At 40.0% G+C, this 15,523-nt stretch overlaps 1 protein-coding gene across 1 annotated transcript in view; it reads right to left on the bottom strand.

Moving 5' to 3' along the window:
- CCDC34 (coiled-coil domain containing 34) overlaps positions 1–15,211 on the bottom strand; it is a 43,822-nt gene extending 28,611 nt beyond the window's left edge. The window contains exons 1-2 of the mRNA XM_065944298.1: positions 14,839–15,211; positions 10,081–10,216 (exon numbers count right to left, since the gene is read on the bottom strand). Of these exons, the coding sequence (XP_065800370.1) occupies positions 10,081–10,216; positions 14,839–15,176 (474 nt within the window). The 5' untranslated portion in view covers positions 15,177–15,211. The remainder of the gene's footprint in view (positions 1–10,080; positions 10,217–14,838) is intronic.
- Positions 15,212–15,523: the final 312 nt, after the last annotated feature.

Genomic DNA, 15,523 nt, shown 5'->3' with positions numbered 1-15,523 from the left:
CTAATCTTTCTCAAACTATTCCAAAAAAACTGAAGAGTAAGGAACACTCCCAAACTCATTCTATGAGGCCACCGAATACCAAAACTAGACAATGATACCACCAAAAAAAAATTTACAGGCCAATATCACTGATGAACATAGATGCAAAATCCTCAGCAAAATATAAGCAAATCAAATCCAGCAACACATTAAAAGGATCATGCACCATGATCAAGTGAGATTATCCCAGAGATGCAAGAATTTTTCAACAACTGCAAATAGTGTTAACATTAACAAATTGAAAACTAACAACCATATTATCATCTTAACAGATGCAGAAAAATCATTTGATAAAATTCAACATTCATGTATGATAAAAAAAAAAAAAACTCTCTAGAAAATGTGCTTAGAAAGAACCTACCTCAACATACTAAAGTCATATATGATAAACCCACAACTAACATCATACTCAACAGTGAAAAGCTGAAAGCATTTCCTCTAAGATTAGGAACAAGATAAGAATGACCACTCTTGTCACTTGTTCAACAGAGTTTTGGAAGTCCTAGCCATAGTAATCAGAGAAGAAAAAGAAATGAATCCAAACTGGAAAAGAAGTAGTAAAGCTGTCACTGCAGATGACACAAGACTACACCTAGAAAACTCTAAAGATGCTACCAGAAAACTACTAGAGCTCAGAAAGGAATTCAGCAAAGTTGCAGGATACAAAATTAATACACAGAAATCACTTGAATTTCTATACCCTAACAATGAACTATCAGAAAGAAAAATTCAGGAAGCAGTCCCATTTACCATCCCATCAAAAAGAAAGAAAATACCTTGGAGAAAATTTTCCTAAGGAGGCAAAAGACCTTTGCTCTGAAAACTGTAAGAACCTGATGAAAGAAATTGAAGATGACACAGAGAGGGAAAAATATACCAAAAGTATGTTGTTGGATTGGAAGAATCAGTATTGACCAAATGATTATACTATCCAAAGCAATCCACAGATTCAATTCAATCCCTATCAAATTATCAATGACATTGTTCACAGAATCACATCTAATAATTTTAAAATTTGTATGGAAATACAAAAGACCCCAAAGAGTCAACGAAATCTTGATAAAGAAAAATGCGGCTAGAACAATCAGGCTCCTTGACTTCAGACTATACTACAAAGTCACAGTAATAAAAACAGTATAATACCTGAACAAAAACAGAACTACAGATCAATGGAACAGGACAGAAATCCAAGAAATAAACCCACACACCTATGGTCAATTAATCTATGACAAAGAAAGTCTTTAATATATAATGGAGAAAAAGTCTATTCAGTAAGTGGTGGTGGGAAAACTTGACAGCTACATGTAAAAGAATGAAATTACAACAATCTCTAACACCATGTACAAAAATAAACTCAAAATGGATTAAAGACCTAAATATAAGACTGGATACTATAAAACTCAGAGGAAAAGAAAGGCAGAACACTCACTGACATAAACTGCAGCAAGCTTTTTTTCAATCCACCTCCTAGAATAATGAAAATAAAAACAAAAAGAAACAAAAAGCACCTAATTAAACTTAAAAGCTTTTGCACAGCAAAGGAAATCATGAACAACAAAAAACCACATAGAATGAGAGAAAATATTTGCAAGCAAATTGACCAACAAGGGATTAATTGCCAAAATATATAAACAGCTCATGTAGCTCAATAAAAAAAACTAAATATATAAATCAATCAAAAAATGAGTGGAAGATCTCAATAGACATTTCTCCAAAAAAGACATACAGAAAGCCAAAAAAGCACATGAAAAGATATTCAACATCATTAATTACTACAGAAATGCAAAATCAAAGCTACAATGAGGTATCACCTAATACCAGTCAGAATGGCCATCATCAACAGGCTGAAGCATCATCAATAAACGCTGGAGAGGGTATGGAGAAAAGGAAACCCTCCTACCCTGTGGGTGGAAATGTAAATTGGTACAACTACTATCACAAACACTATGCAGGTATCTTAAAAAACTAAAAATATAATCATGTGACCTACCAATCTGATTGTTAGGCATATAATCAGAGAAAACCATACTTTACAAAGATACTTGCACCCAATGTTCACTGCAGCACTATTTACAATAGCCAAGACACGGAAGCAACCTAAATGTCCATTGACAAATGCTGCTGCTGCTGCTACGTCACTTCAGTCATGTCTACTCTGTGCAACCCCACAGACGGCAGCCTACCAGGCTCCCCCATCCCTGGGATTCTCCAGGCAAGAACACTGGAGTGGGTTGCCATTTCCTTCTCCAATGCATGAAAGTGAAAAGTGAAAGTGAAGTCGCTCAGTCCTGCCCAACTCTTAGTGACCCCATGGACTGCAGCCTACCAGGCTCCTCCATCCATGGGATTTTCCAGGCAAGAGTACTGGAGTGGAGTGCCACTGCTTTCTCCGCCATTGACAAATGAATGGATAAAAAAAGAGGTAGTACATATACACAATGGGATATTACTCAGCTACATAAAAGAGTGAAATAATGCCATTTGAAGCAACATGGATGAACCTAGAGATTATCATTCCAAGTGAAGCAAGTTAGACTGAGAAAGACAAATATATGATATCACTTATATGTGGAATCTAATAAAAAAGATGATACAAATGAACTTATTTACAAAACAGAAACTGATTCACATTCTTTTGAAAACAAACTTATGGTTACCAAAGGGGAAAGAATAGGGGGAGGGATGAATTAGGAGACTGGGGTTAATGGTCTCCTAATTTATATACATGCTAGAATATTCAAAATAGCTATAACAAGCACCTGCTGTACAGCACAGGGAAATTTATCCAAAACTGTGCAATAATTTATATGGGAAAGAATCAGAAAGAGAACAGATATATAGTATAACTAAAACACTTTGCTGTACACTTGAAAATAACACAATGTTGTGTATCAACTATATCCATAAAAAATAAAGATTAAAAATTAAGGATCATACACCATAATCAAGGAATACTTTTCCCAGCTATCCAAGGACTTTTTAATATCCACATCAATTTGATACACCCCACTAACAAATTAAATGATAAAAGCTTTATGATCATCTCAGTAGATGAAAAAAAATCTTCTAATTAAATAAAACATCCTTTTACAAAAAAAAAACAAACTCTCTAGAAACAGGGCATGGAGGGAACATACCTTCAACATAATAAAGGCCATGTATGACAAACCCTTTCATCAAGAGCCTCTTGATGAAAGTGAAAGGGGAGAGTGAAAAAGTTGGCTTAAAACTCAACATTCAAAAAACGAAGATGGCAGCATCCAGGCCCATCACCATGGCAAATAGATGGGAAAACAATGGAAACAGTGACAGACTTTATTTCTGGGGGCTTCAAAATCACTGCAGATGGTGACTGCACCTATGAAATTAAAAGATGTTTGCTCCCTGGAAGAAAAGCTATGACCAACCTAGACAGCATATTAAAAAGCAGAGACATTACTTTGCCAACAAAGGTCCATCGAGTCAAAGCTATGGTTTTTCCAGTAGTCATGTATGGATGTGAGAGTTGGACTATAAAGAAAGCTGAATGCCAAAGAAGTGATGCTTCGAGTTGGCGAAGACTCTCGAGAGTCCCCTGGACTCCCTGCAAGGAGACTCAACCAGTCCATCCTAAAGGAAATCAGTCCTGAATATTCATTGGAAGGACTGATGCTGACGTTGAAACTCCAATACTTTGGCCACCTGATTGGAAGAACTGACTCACTGGAAAAGACCCTGATGCTGGGAAAAAATGAAGGTGGGAGAAGAAGGGGACAACAGAAGATGAGATGGTTGGACGGCATCATTGACTCAGTGGACTTGAGTTTGAGCAAGCTCTGAGAGTTGGTGATGGACAGGGAAGCCTGGCATGCTGCAGTACATGGAGTCACACAGCGTTGGACACGATTGAGCGAGGGAACTGAACTGAATGACAAACCCACAGTTAACATCATACAAAATGGTGAAGATCAGAAAGAAAACAAGAGTGTCCATTCTTGCCACTTTTATTCAACACAGTTTGGAAGTCCTTGATGTAGTAATCAGATAAGAAAATGAAAGAGAAAAAAGGGGAGGGGGATTTGAATTGGAAAGGAAGACATAAACTGTCACTGCTAATGACAAGATACTATACATAGAAAACCCTAAAGATGCTATTATACCAGAAAACTACTAGAGCTCAATGAATTCAGTAAAGTTGTGGACACAAAATTATTATACAAAAATCAGTTGCATGTCTATACACAAACAAGGAATTATCAGAAAGTGGAATTAAGGAAACAATCTCACTTTCCATCACATCAGAAAGAAAAAAATACCTAGGAATAAGCCTACCCAAGGAGGCAAAAGACCTGTATTCTGAAAAGTATAAGACATTGATGAAAGATACAAAAATGACACAAACATATTGAAAGATATACTGTGTTCTTTGATTGCAAGAATCAATATTGTTAAAATCACCATATTACCTTAGGGAATCTAAAGATTCAATGCAATCCCTATCAAATTACCAATGGCATTTTTCAAAGAACAACAACAAAATTAAATTTATATGAAAAGACAAAAGGCCCTGAATAACCAAAACGATCTTGAGAAAACAGAACAGAGCTCGAGGACTATGCTCCCTGATTTCTGACTATACTACAAAGCCACAGCAATCAAAACAGTATTGCACTGCGGCAGAAACAGACTCAGAGCCACAGAAGAGAAAAGGCTGTGGAATAAACTAAAATACCTAGGGTCAATTAATGTATGACACAAGAGGCAAGAATACACAACGAAGAAGACATTCCTTCAGTAAGTGCTGCTGGGAAAACTGGATAGCTATCTGTAGATAAATAAAATTAGACCATTCTCTGATACGATATACAAAAATTAACTCAAAATGGATTAAAGACCTAAATGTAAAGCAAGATACTACAAAAACTCTTAGAAGAAAATGTAGGTAGAACACTCTTTGATATAAATTGCAGCAATATTTTTTTAGATCCATCTTTTACAGTAATGAAAATACTAAGCAAAATGTAGTAATAAGCAAAAGCAATTGTTTAAACTTAAAACCTTTTGTACATCAAAGGAAATCATAAACAAAATGAAAAGACAACTCACAGAATGAGAGAAAATATTCGCACCTGATACAACCAATAAGGGATTCATTTCGAAAATATATACAAAGCTCATACAGGTTAATATAAAACAAAAAGAAACAACCAAATCAAAATATGGGCAGAAAATCTAAACAGACATTCTCCAAAGATATAAAGATGGCCAGCAGGTACATGAAAAGATGCTCAAAATCATTAATTATAGAAAAATGAAAATCAAAACAACAATAACATATAACCTCACACTGATCAGAATGGCCATCATCAAAAAGACTACAAATAATAGATGCTAGAGAAGATGTGGAGAAAAAGGAGAGAATAGAATAGAGAGAGAGAGAATAGAGGGGAGAATAGAATTGTTGGGGAGAATAGAATTGGCGTCCCCACTATGGAGAACAGTATGGAGGTTCCTTAAGTAAAAATCGAGTTGCCCGCAATTCCGCTCCTGGGTATATATCCAGAAAAGATGAAAACTCAAATCTGAGAAGATAAGGCATCCCTATGTTCACAGCAGCACCATTTACAACAGCCAAGACATGGAAGCAACCTAAATTGTTCATCAACAGATAAGTGGAAAAAGAAGATGTGGGGTGTGTGTGTGTATACACACACCAAGGGGGTATTACTCAGCCACAAAAATAAATGAAATAATGCCATCTGTAGCAACATGGATGGACCTAGAGTTTCACTAAGTGAAGACAGACAGACTGAGAAAGACAAATATCATATGATACCACTTATATGCAGAATCTTGAAAAATGATACAAATGAATGTATCGGTCTGGTTAAAAGGTTTATTCAGGTTTTCCACAAAATGTTATGGAAAAATCCAAATGAAATTTTTTGGCCAGAACAATATTTACAAAACAGAAATACACAGAAAACAAATCCATAGTTACCAAAGGGAAGGCAGGGGGAGGGAAAGATATGAAGTTTAATTTTAATATACACACTACTATATACAAAACACATTAACAGCAAGGACTTACTACATAACAGAGGCAGTTATAACCAGCATCTTATAATAACCTAAAGGCAAAATGCTTGTCTGAGGAGGCCTTACAAATAGCTGAGAAAAGAAGAGAAGCTAAAGGCAAAGGAGAAAGGGAAAGATACAAGCATTTGAATGCAGCGTTCCAAAGAATAGCCAGGAGAGATAAATAAGAACGTCTTCCTCAGTGATCAGTGCAAAGAAATAAAGGAAAACAACAGAATGGGAAAGACGGGAGATATCTTCAAGAAAATTAGAGACACCAAGGGAACATTTCATGCAAAGATGGGCACAATAAAGGACAGAAATGGTATGAACCTAACAGAAGCAGAAGACATTAAGAAGAAGTGGCAAGAATACACAGAAGAACTATACATAAAAGATCTTCATGACCCAGATAACCACAATGGTATCACTCACCTAGAGCCAGACATCCTGGAATGCAAAGTCAAGTGGGCCTTAGGAAAGCATCACTATGAACAAAGCTAGTGGAGGTGATGGAATTCCATTTGAGCTATTTCAAATCCTAACAGATGATGCTGTGAAAGTGCTGCATTCAATATGTCAGCAAATTTGGAAAACTCAGCAGTGGCCACAAGACTGGAAAAGGTCAGTTTATTCCAATCCCAAAGAAAGGCAGTGCCAAAGAATATTCAAACTACTGCACAATTGCACTCATCTCACACGCTAGTAAAGTAGTGCTCAAAATTCTCCAAGACAGGCTTGAACAGTTTGTGAACTATGAACTTCCAGATGTTCAAGGTGGATTTAGAAAAGGCAGAGGAACCAGAGATCAAATTGCCAACATCCGTTGGATCATCGAAAAAGCAAGAGAGTTCCAGAAAGACATCTATTTCTGCTTTACTGACTACACCAAAGTTTTTGACTGTGTGGAATACAACAAACTGTGGAAAATTCTTAAAGAGATGGGAATACCAGACCACCTGATCTGTCTCCTGAGAAATCTGTACACAGGTCAAAAAGCAACAGGTAGAACATGGAACAATAGACTGGTTCCAAATCAGGAAAGGAGTACATCAAGGCTGTATATTGTCACCCAGTTTATTTAACTTATACTCAGAGTACATCTTGAGAAATGCTGGGCTGGATGAAGCACAAGCTGGAATCAAGATTGCCGGGAGAAATATCAATAACCTCAAATATGCAGATGACACCATCCTTACGGCAGAAAGTAAAGAATTAAAGAGTCTCTTGAGAAAGTGAAAGAGGAAAGTGAAAATTTTTTCTTAAAGCTCAACATTCAGAAAACTAAAATCATGGCATCCGGTCCCATCACTACATGGCAAAGAGATGCGGAAGCAATGGAAACAGTGATAGACTTTATTTTCTTGGGCTCCAAAATCACTGAAGATGATGACTGCAGCCATGAAATTAAAAGATACTTGCTCCTTGGAAGAAAAGCTATGACCAACCTAGACAGCGTATTGAAAGCAGAGATATCACTTTGCCAACAAAGTTCCGTCTAGTCAAAGCTATGGTTTTTCCAGTGGTCATGTATGGATGTGAGAGTTGGACTATATAAAGAAAGCTGAGTGCTGAAGAATTGATGCTTCTGAACTGTGGTGTTGCAGAAGACTCTGGAGAGTCCCTTGGACTGCAAGGAGATGAAACCAGTCCATTCTAAAGGAAATCAATCCTGAAGATTCATTGGAAGGGCTGATGTTGAAGCTGAAACTCCAATACTTTGGCTATCTGATGCAAAGAACTGACTCACTGGAAAAGACCCTGATGCTGGGAAAGAATGAAGGTGGGAGGAGAAGGGGATTAGAGAGGATGAGATAGTTGGATGGCATCACCGACTCAATGGACATGAGTTTGAGTAAGCTCCAGGAGCTGGTGATGGACAGGGAAGCCTGGCATGCTTCCATGGGGTTACACAGAGTCGGACACAACTGAGCGACTGAACTGAAAACAGAAAAGAATCTAAAAATGTATATGTGTGTGTGTTTGTGTGTAAAGAGAGGCTTCATTGTATATGTGTGTGTGTGTGTAAAGAGAGTCTTCCCAGGTGGCTCAGTGGTGAAGAATCCGCCTGCCAAAGCAGGAGATGCAGGAGACACGGGTTTGATCCTTGGGTCAGGAAGATACCCTGCAGGAGGAAATGGCAACTCACTCCAGCATTCTTGCCTGAAAAATCCTGTGGACAGAAGGGCCTGGCATGTTACAGTCCATGGGGTCACAAAGAGTCAAATACTACTGAGCAACTGAGCACACACGCATGCATATATATATATAAACTGAATCAGCTTGTTATATATCTGAAACTAACACAACGCTGTAAATCAACTATATTTCAATTTAAAAGATGGAAAAAAAGACTGTGACTAGCAATGATATCAATAACAATACCAATAAAATCACTAGCTACCCTTACACTTTGTCTCATTTAATCCTCTAAAAAACTGTGACTGAGTAGTATTATTTTATCCTTACTGTAAAGATGAGGAAATTGAAGTGTAAAAGTTTAAATAAGCCTATCTGACATCAAACCATTAGGTTTTTCTCAAGTCCTAGCCCTTCTAAGTAGAAACAAGCACTACAGTATACTTTTCCAGGAATAAATTTGTATTTAGAATACAAAGTATACTGTAGTAGGGAAAAAGCAGAATGTATTGGTTTCTACAATTATGTCAAGAGCCTGGCTAGAAAGCCATCACAGAAAGAACTAGTTTCAAAACTGAAATGGAAAATTTACTCCAAAAAGATCATGGAGGGCAAAGTTTTAATTCCAAGGATTTTTACAGCAATAGGGATACTAATAGGTTAGTTGTTGTTTTTATCACTGTGTTTTTATTTTGCGACCCCATGGGCCATAGCCCACCAGGTTCTTTTGTCCATGGGATTTCCCAGGCAATAATACTGGAGTGGGTATTGCCATTTCCTTCTCTAGGGGATCTTCCCAACCTGGGAATCGAACCCATGCCTCCTGCATTGGCAGGTGGATGAGACACCAGGGCCCCCTAATAGATGAGACCAAACTTAAACACACAACAATAGCGAACGGGTTAATTATGTTCTGTTATACATATGATACATTTTAAATATATTTTAGTAATCAGCCATTTAAAAATAATATGAAAATATTTAATGATATAGAAACATATTAATAATGTAATAGGCAGAAAAAAAACAGGTTACAAAAGAGTGATCCTATTTATTAAAAACAAGATATATCCCTCACCATGCGCATCTACCTGGTTTCTGTGTTTGGACGGAGAGAATTCAGATAACCTAGACACTGGAGGATTTCAAACTACCCAAATCTATTTGGCTGCTACATTCTAAAGAGCAAACAGTAAGAGTTGAAAGAATGACGGATTCATGTGAAAATGTATCTTTTTGAGTTTGGAGAGGGAGAGTTCAGAGAGAATTAAAAATAGAAAAATGTCCAGAAGCGAGGCAGGGAGGTAAAGAGAAACTAAGAAAACCTGAAAGCCCCTCAGACTCCCTTCTTCCAGCACAAATCACTCTGGGGCACAAGCTTTGAATCACAGGGTAGACTTCCTGCCTCTACTTCAGTTTTTAGTTCTCTCCTCTCTTAAAAATTTTACCAAATATATGAGGTTGACTTGTACCTTAGTAAAACATACATATGGTAACTCTCTGTATGAATATACATTTGCACATATGTTTTAAAAAAATTTACAGAGAAGAAAATCTGGAAGGCTACACTCCATACTTATTAACATTAGTTGTTTTCAGGGAACGAGGTTGGAGATTTTAATTTTCCAAATTATGCTTAGCTGTATTTTCCAAATGTTCTTATAATCTGGAACACGTATCATTTCTCCAGTAAGCTATAAATACGGATATAGCAAACTGATACCAAAATATGCTAAAACTTTGTGGTGAGGGATAATAACATCCTGATAATAACATTCTGATTTTGACAGCAGCTCAACTTTGTGAGCTTGTGGATTAAATAGAAAGAAGACTGTCTAGTTTTACCTCTAGAGCCTTCTGTTGCAGACGGTCACGTTCTACTTTTTCTTTGCCAACAAACCACACTTCCCACGGTGTCAGGCTGCTTTCTGGCAAGTGCACCTGCTTCTGTTCTTCTTGGTTATCTTCGGATCCAACCGTACTATTACAAAAGAGACGATACTATAGACCTTGCACTCAAAGCTCTTTTACTTAGCAGTCAAAATGATTTGGCTGCACAATAAAAGTAGAATTCCATGATACACTGACAATACTGTGATTTTTATATGTAAATATACACTTTAGAAACTAAGAACAAAAGAGCCCATTGTTTAAATTAGTTTATCCTTTAGACAGCCTCTGAACTCTCTCATCTTCTAAAATCACACTCTGTCCATTTGCCTCAATTACAGTAATCTTTTTCATTCTTAAACATCTTATGCCTGGACAACTAATTACAACACATGATCCTAACCAAATCCTGGTGCAGACTTTTCCCTTTTCCTCCCTTAAGTAGTTCACAAGGAAAGAATACATATCTACACAGTGAGGATGGTAATGCCAATGTGGTAACAATTACGGTTTTGGTGTGAAGGGTGGACAGAGTTCTTTATACCCTCGATCTTTCTGTAAGTTTGAAGTTGTTTTGAAATAAAAAGGTACATAAAATATATGGCCTTGTGTTCTTTAATGGTTTGGTGGACTCCTTTTTGCCAGTTCTCAGACAAAGTGGCCACAATTTCCCCAGAGTTGTCAGTCTCTCTCTTCTGGGTACATGGAAAAGTAACCATTCACTCAAGCTCAACAGCAAAGGGAAAGGGAAGTACTTGTGAATACATATATACATAAAGAACACAAGGCCTTGGCCAGGTACAAGACCCCCATAGGAAAAGTTGAACCATGAGTGCCCATGGAAAGAAAGGCTGTTCAGGACATGAGGCAGTTAGAGAAAGACTGGGTTATTATAGATTCAGCCCCTCTTTGTCTCTTTAACATTCCTGCTTCAGGAAACCAACTGCTTCCCCTATGGCATGCTCAGCTTTTTCTGCCTTGTAACTTCCATTTACTTGGTGGTGGTGGTGGTTTTTTCCCCTGTTTTTCCATTCATTCATGCAATTATGGAATTTGTGTTCTAGTGGGAAAGGAACACTGTTGGTATGTTGTTTACACCCTATATATCTTTGTCTGGCAGAACACGACCTCATCCTCCCATAGCTTCCCTGGTCATGAAGGTGCTGATGAGGCCCACTCAAAGGCATTTCAGGCTAGATCTTACTCCTGAGCTCCAAACTTGTGTTTTCTACCATTGGATAGATGGCTTCACTTAAATATCAAACTCAATCAATACAAAACAAATCTAGTCATTTACCACTCACTCACTACCCTCCTCCTATAATCCTACCTCAGAGAACAGTATCAACACTCACCCAGTGAGCCAAGCCGGAAACACAGATCTTTGACTCCTGCTCCCCAACCACATTTGGTACTGCTCCCTCCCACACCTATACAATTCAGTTTAGTTGCTCAGTCATGTCCAACTCTTTGCGACCCCATGGACTGCAGCACACCTGACTTCCCTGTCCATCACCAACAACCAGAACTTGCTCAAACTCATGTCCATTGAGTCAGTGATGCCATCCAACCATCTCATCCTCTGTAATCCCCTTCTCCTCCTGCCTTCAATCTTTCCCAGCAACAGGGTCTTTTCCAATGAGTCAGTTCTTCCAATCAGGTGGCCAGGAGTTTCAGTGTCAGCATCAGTCCTTCCAATGAATATTCAGGACTGATTTCCTTTAGGATGGACAGGTTGGATCTCCTTGCAGTCAAGGGTCTCTCAAGAGTCTTTTCCAACACCACAGTTCAAAAGCATCAACTCTTTGGCGTTCAGCTTTCTTTATAGTCCAACTCTCACATCCATACATGACTACTGGAAAAAACCACAGCTTTGACTAGACGGACCTTTGCTGGTAAAGTAATGTCTCTGCTTTTTAATATGCTGTCTAGGTTGGTCATAGTTTTTCTTCCAAGGAGCAAACATCTTTTAATTTCATGGCTGCAGTCACCATCTGCAGTGATTTTGGAGCCCAAGAAAATAAAGTCTGTCACTGTTTTCATTGTTTTCCCATCTATTTGCCATGAAGTGATGGGACCAGATGCCATGATCTTAGTTTTCTGAATGTTGAGTTTTAAGCCAGCTTTTTCACTCTCCTCTTTCACTTTCAAGAGGCGCTTTAGCTTTTCTTCCCTTTCTGCCATAAGGATGGTGTCATCTGCATATTTGAGGTTATTGATATTTCTCCCAGCAATCTTGATTCCAGCTTATGCTGCTTCCAGCCCGGTGTTTCTCATGATGTACTCTGCATATAAGTTAAATAAGTAGGGTGACAATATACAGCCTTACCATAATCCTTTCCCTATTTGGAACCAGTCTGTTGGTCCATGTCCAGTTCTAACTATTGCTTCTTGACCTGCATACAGATTTCTCAGGAGGCCCCAACTATCAGGGCCCCAACCAAAGTTAAGAGGTAGAGAGGTGGAATAAGGAAATGTTCTAAATACTTCTCTTTCCTGAAAAGAGATGGTCGATTTTCTGAAGCATTTGAGAACAATCACCACATCTATCTGTTCTCTAGGAAGTGGGAATAAACACTCCCTCAGCAAGCGTTTAGTGAACACCTCACAGGCATCTGACACTTCCCACATACAGGCCTGACTATGCCTGCAATTTTTCCAGACCACATCCTACCTATTCTTTGAATCAGGGGGGATGAACTATGATAAGGAAGGCAGCTAGAGCCCTGGGGTGTTACCAATTCATTTAGGCTTTGGCTGAGGTTTCACATAAATACAACTAGCTCAAAAAAAAAAAAAAAAAAAAAAATACAACTAGCTCCTCCCGTGGTGAGCTCCATTTGGTCAGGGCTTTGGTTCTCCAAAGCTAATGCAAGGTCTCAGCAGCAGAGTTGTGGATGGCCTCTGGATAGCCATCATTCCCTGGGTTGCTCAACTGTCTACATAGCTTAGTCCTGCTGATTAAGCTCAGGAGTTATTTTGCAAAACCTTAAAATATATTTTAAAAATCACTGAGACCAGGAATCCCCTGTTGGTACAGGGGCTAAAGTTATACTCCCAATGTAGGGGACCCAGATTCAATCTCTGGTCAGGGAACTATATCCCACATGCTGCAACTAAGATCAAAGATCCGTTGTGCCACAACAAAGACCCAGGGCAGCCAAATAAATAATAAATATCTTCGTAAAAATTACTGGGACCAACTCAGTCCTGAAGAATCTGTACAAAGGCCCACATGAAAAAGGACTCCTTTGAAACGGTTTCTTGTTGCTACAAACTGTGTAGATAAGTGGCTTGCTTGCTTACTGTTACTGATCTCCATTCCTACCAATGTACTTACTATTACTTCTCGTTCTTAAGAGACTCACTGTTACAACTGTGTACGCGAGTCATTTCATGTGGCTTCATATTCAGTTTACTCACCCCAGGCATGCATGCCTTACAGCAACAGGGGCTAAATGGTTGCCTACACATAAAGCATGGGTTCTCTGGTCTGTATTTCTTAGATCTCCTGTATAGCGCCTTGTGCAGCCTGACAATCAGAACCTTGTAAATGCTTTCTGAAGTTGACATAATGAATCTACCTCCAAATGCACCTGCATCACCAAGCCTCTCTCAGAAAAAGATATTCCTGAAAGGATAGGCCCTTTGCTCATATTTCTTCCCAACAATAGGCATGTAGCATAGGCAAGAGAAAACATGATCAGTATACCCTGGTACTAGGCCCAGCTCCTCTGATGACTAGGTGGAAGCCTTCGAATTAGACTTTCTATTTGTCTTCTGAGCCACAGTTTTGTTATCTGTAAAATGAATGGCTTGACCTAGCCTTTAATTCCAAGAGAGTAGAGACCACGCCTGTCTTATTTATAGGCCCTTACCTGGTGGCTCACACACTAAAGAATCTGCCTGCAACGTGGAAGACCTGGGTTCGATCTCTGGGAAGATCTCCTGGACGAGAGCATGGCAACCCACTCCAGGATTCTTGCCTGGAGAATCCCCATGGGTAGAGGAGCCTGGTGGGCTACAGTCCATGGGGTCGCAAAGAGTGGGAGACGACTGAGCGACTAAGCATATATGGCACAAACTAAATGTTTGCTGAAAGAACTGTAGAAATAAATTAAGATGACTTTAATAATCCCTTTGATTCTAGCATTCAATGGCTTCTACTCTTACTAACTGTTAAGAGCATCCCTGACATCGTCTCTGGATGCTGAAGTCATTGCTAACCTCAAAGCTTCAGCTTTTAATCTGACATAAAAAGTATACTGCTTACGACAACCTACTTCACTGACAACCAGATTTTTTTCATAATCGCTACAGGTATTACTAAGATGCAGTAAACCACATGTGGGTGTTAAAGATTTGAACAAGAGTTATAGTGTCCCCACTCTGACCTTTGAGTCTTCATGAAATGCCTGAAACTGTACCAATTTCGTGTGTTTAGTGCTCGCTGCTTGTGTGTTTAGGTGTATTTCTCTGGGGAGGAAGATTGTAGCAACCATCACACACTCAGGAAAAGGGACTAAGAACGATGGAAAAATCTGTAGTCATGAGTAAGAACCGGCCCAAGGCTCTGGGCCAAAAGGAGCAGCACCTGCGGCTGCAGGTGCCCGCGCTGCCTTTTGAGAGGGGAGACAGGAGGGTATCTGGTCGCCAGACGCAGGTACTTAGTGGGGTCTAAGGAATCTTGAGGGGCCTGTATCTCGGATTTACCTGGTGCACCCCTGTAACTCCACTCCTCTCAGGCTCTCCACCTTGGCCTCTGAGTCATAAGCATCTTCGTCCACATCTTCCTCCTCCTCCCCGTCACCATCGTCGTGGTCAAACGGGAAGCTCTGGTGGCCGAGGGGAGACAACAGCGACAGGGTGGAATTGCTGCAGCTCAGCGGTGGCGACAGCGAGCATACCTCCACCGCCTCCAGGCCCGGCCCCCGGGGGCCTGCCATGAGAACAGAGAAGCCAGAGGACGGCCGAGACCCGGACCTGCAGTCGGCCATGAAACGGGGTTCGAGAAGGGGAGAGGCAAGCCCCCACCGCCCTGCGGCCCACATCTGGCCCGCCAAGTTCAAACCGGCGGAGCGGCGGCCGGGACGTGCTCTCCCAGAAGGCCTTGCGCGCGCCGGCGCGGCCAATCCGGGCGGGCGCGGACTTCGCGTTGCCGTGGCGACGCGTGGAGGCCTCCTGGGCTTTGTCCCGGCCTGCAGAGGGTGGCTTCCTGCTCCCGGCAGTCTTTTGGGTGCCCTCCTCCTTCCCAGCCTGGATCTGCGCTGCTGCCTGTGAATTAACCTCGCGCTCGGCTCTCGCTCGCAGACGAGGTCCCCCCTCCCGATTCACAGCCAGGAGGGCCCGTCCGTTGTTTGCTGTGGTTCGTTTGGTACAGAAAATGTGCTGTTACTGA

The sequence above is a fragment of the Muntiacus reevesi genome, chromosome 9 (genome assembly GCF_963930625.1).
Source record: "Muntiacus reevesi chromosome 9, mMunRee1.1, whole genome shotgun sequence".
Lineage (NCBI taxonomy): Eukaryota > Metazoa > Chordata > Mammalia > Artiodactyla > Cervidae > Muntiacus > Muntiacus reevesi.
The sequence above is the reverse complement of the archived record's forward strand: the minus strand, read 5'-3'. Positions and strand labels throughout refer to the sequence as shown.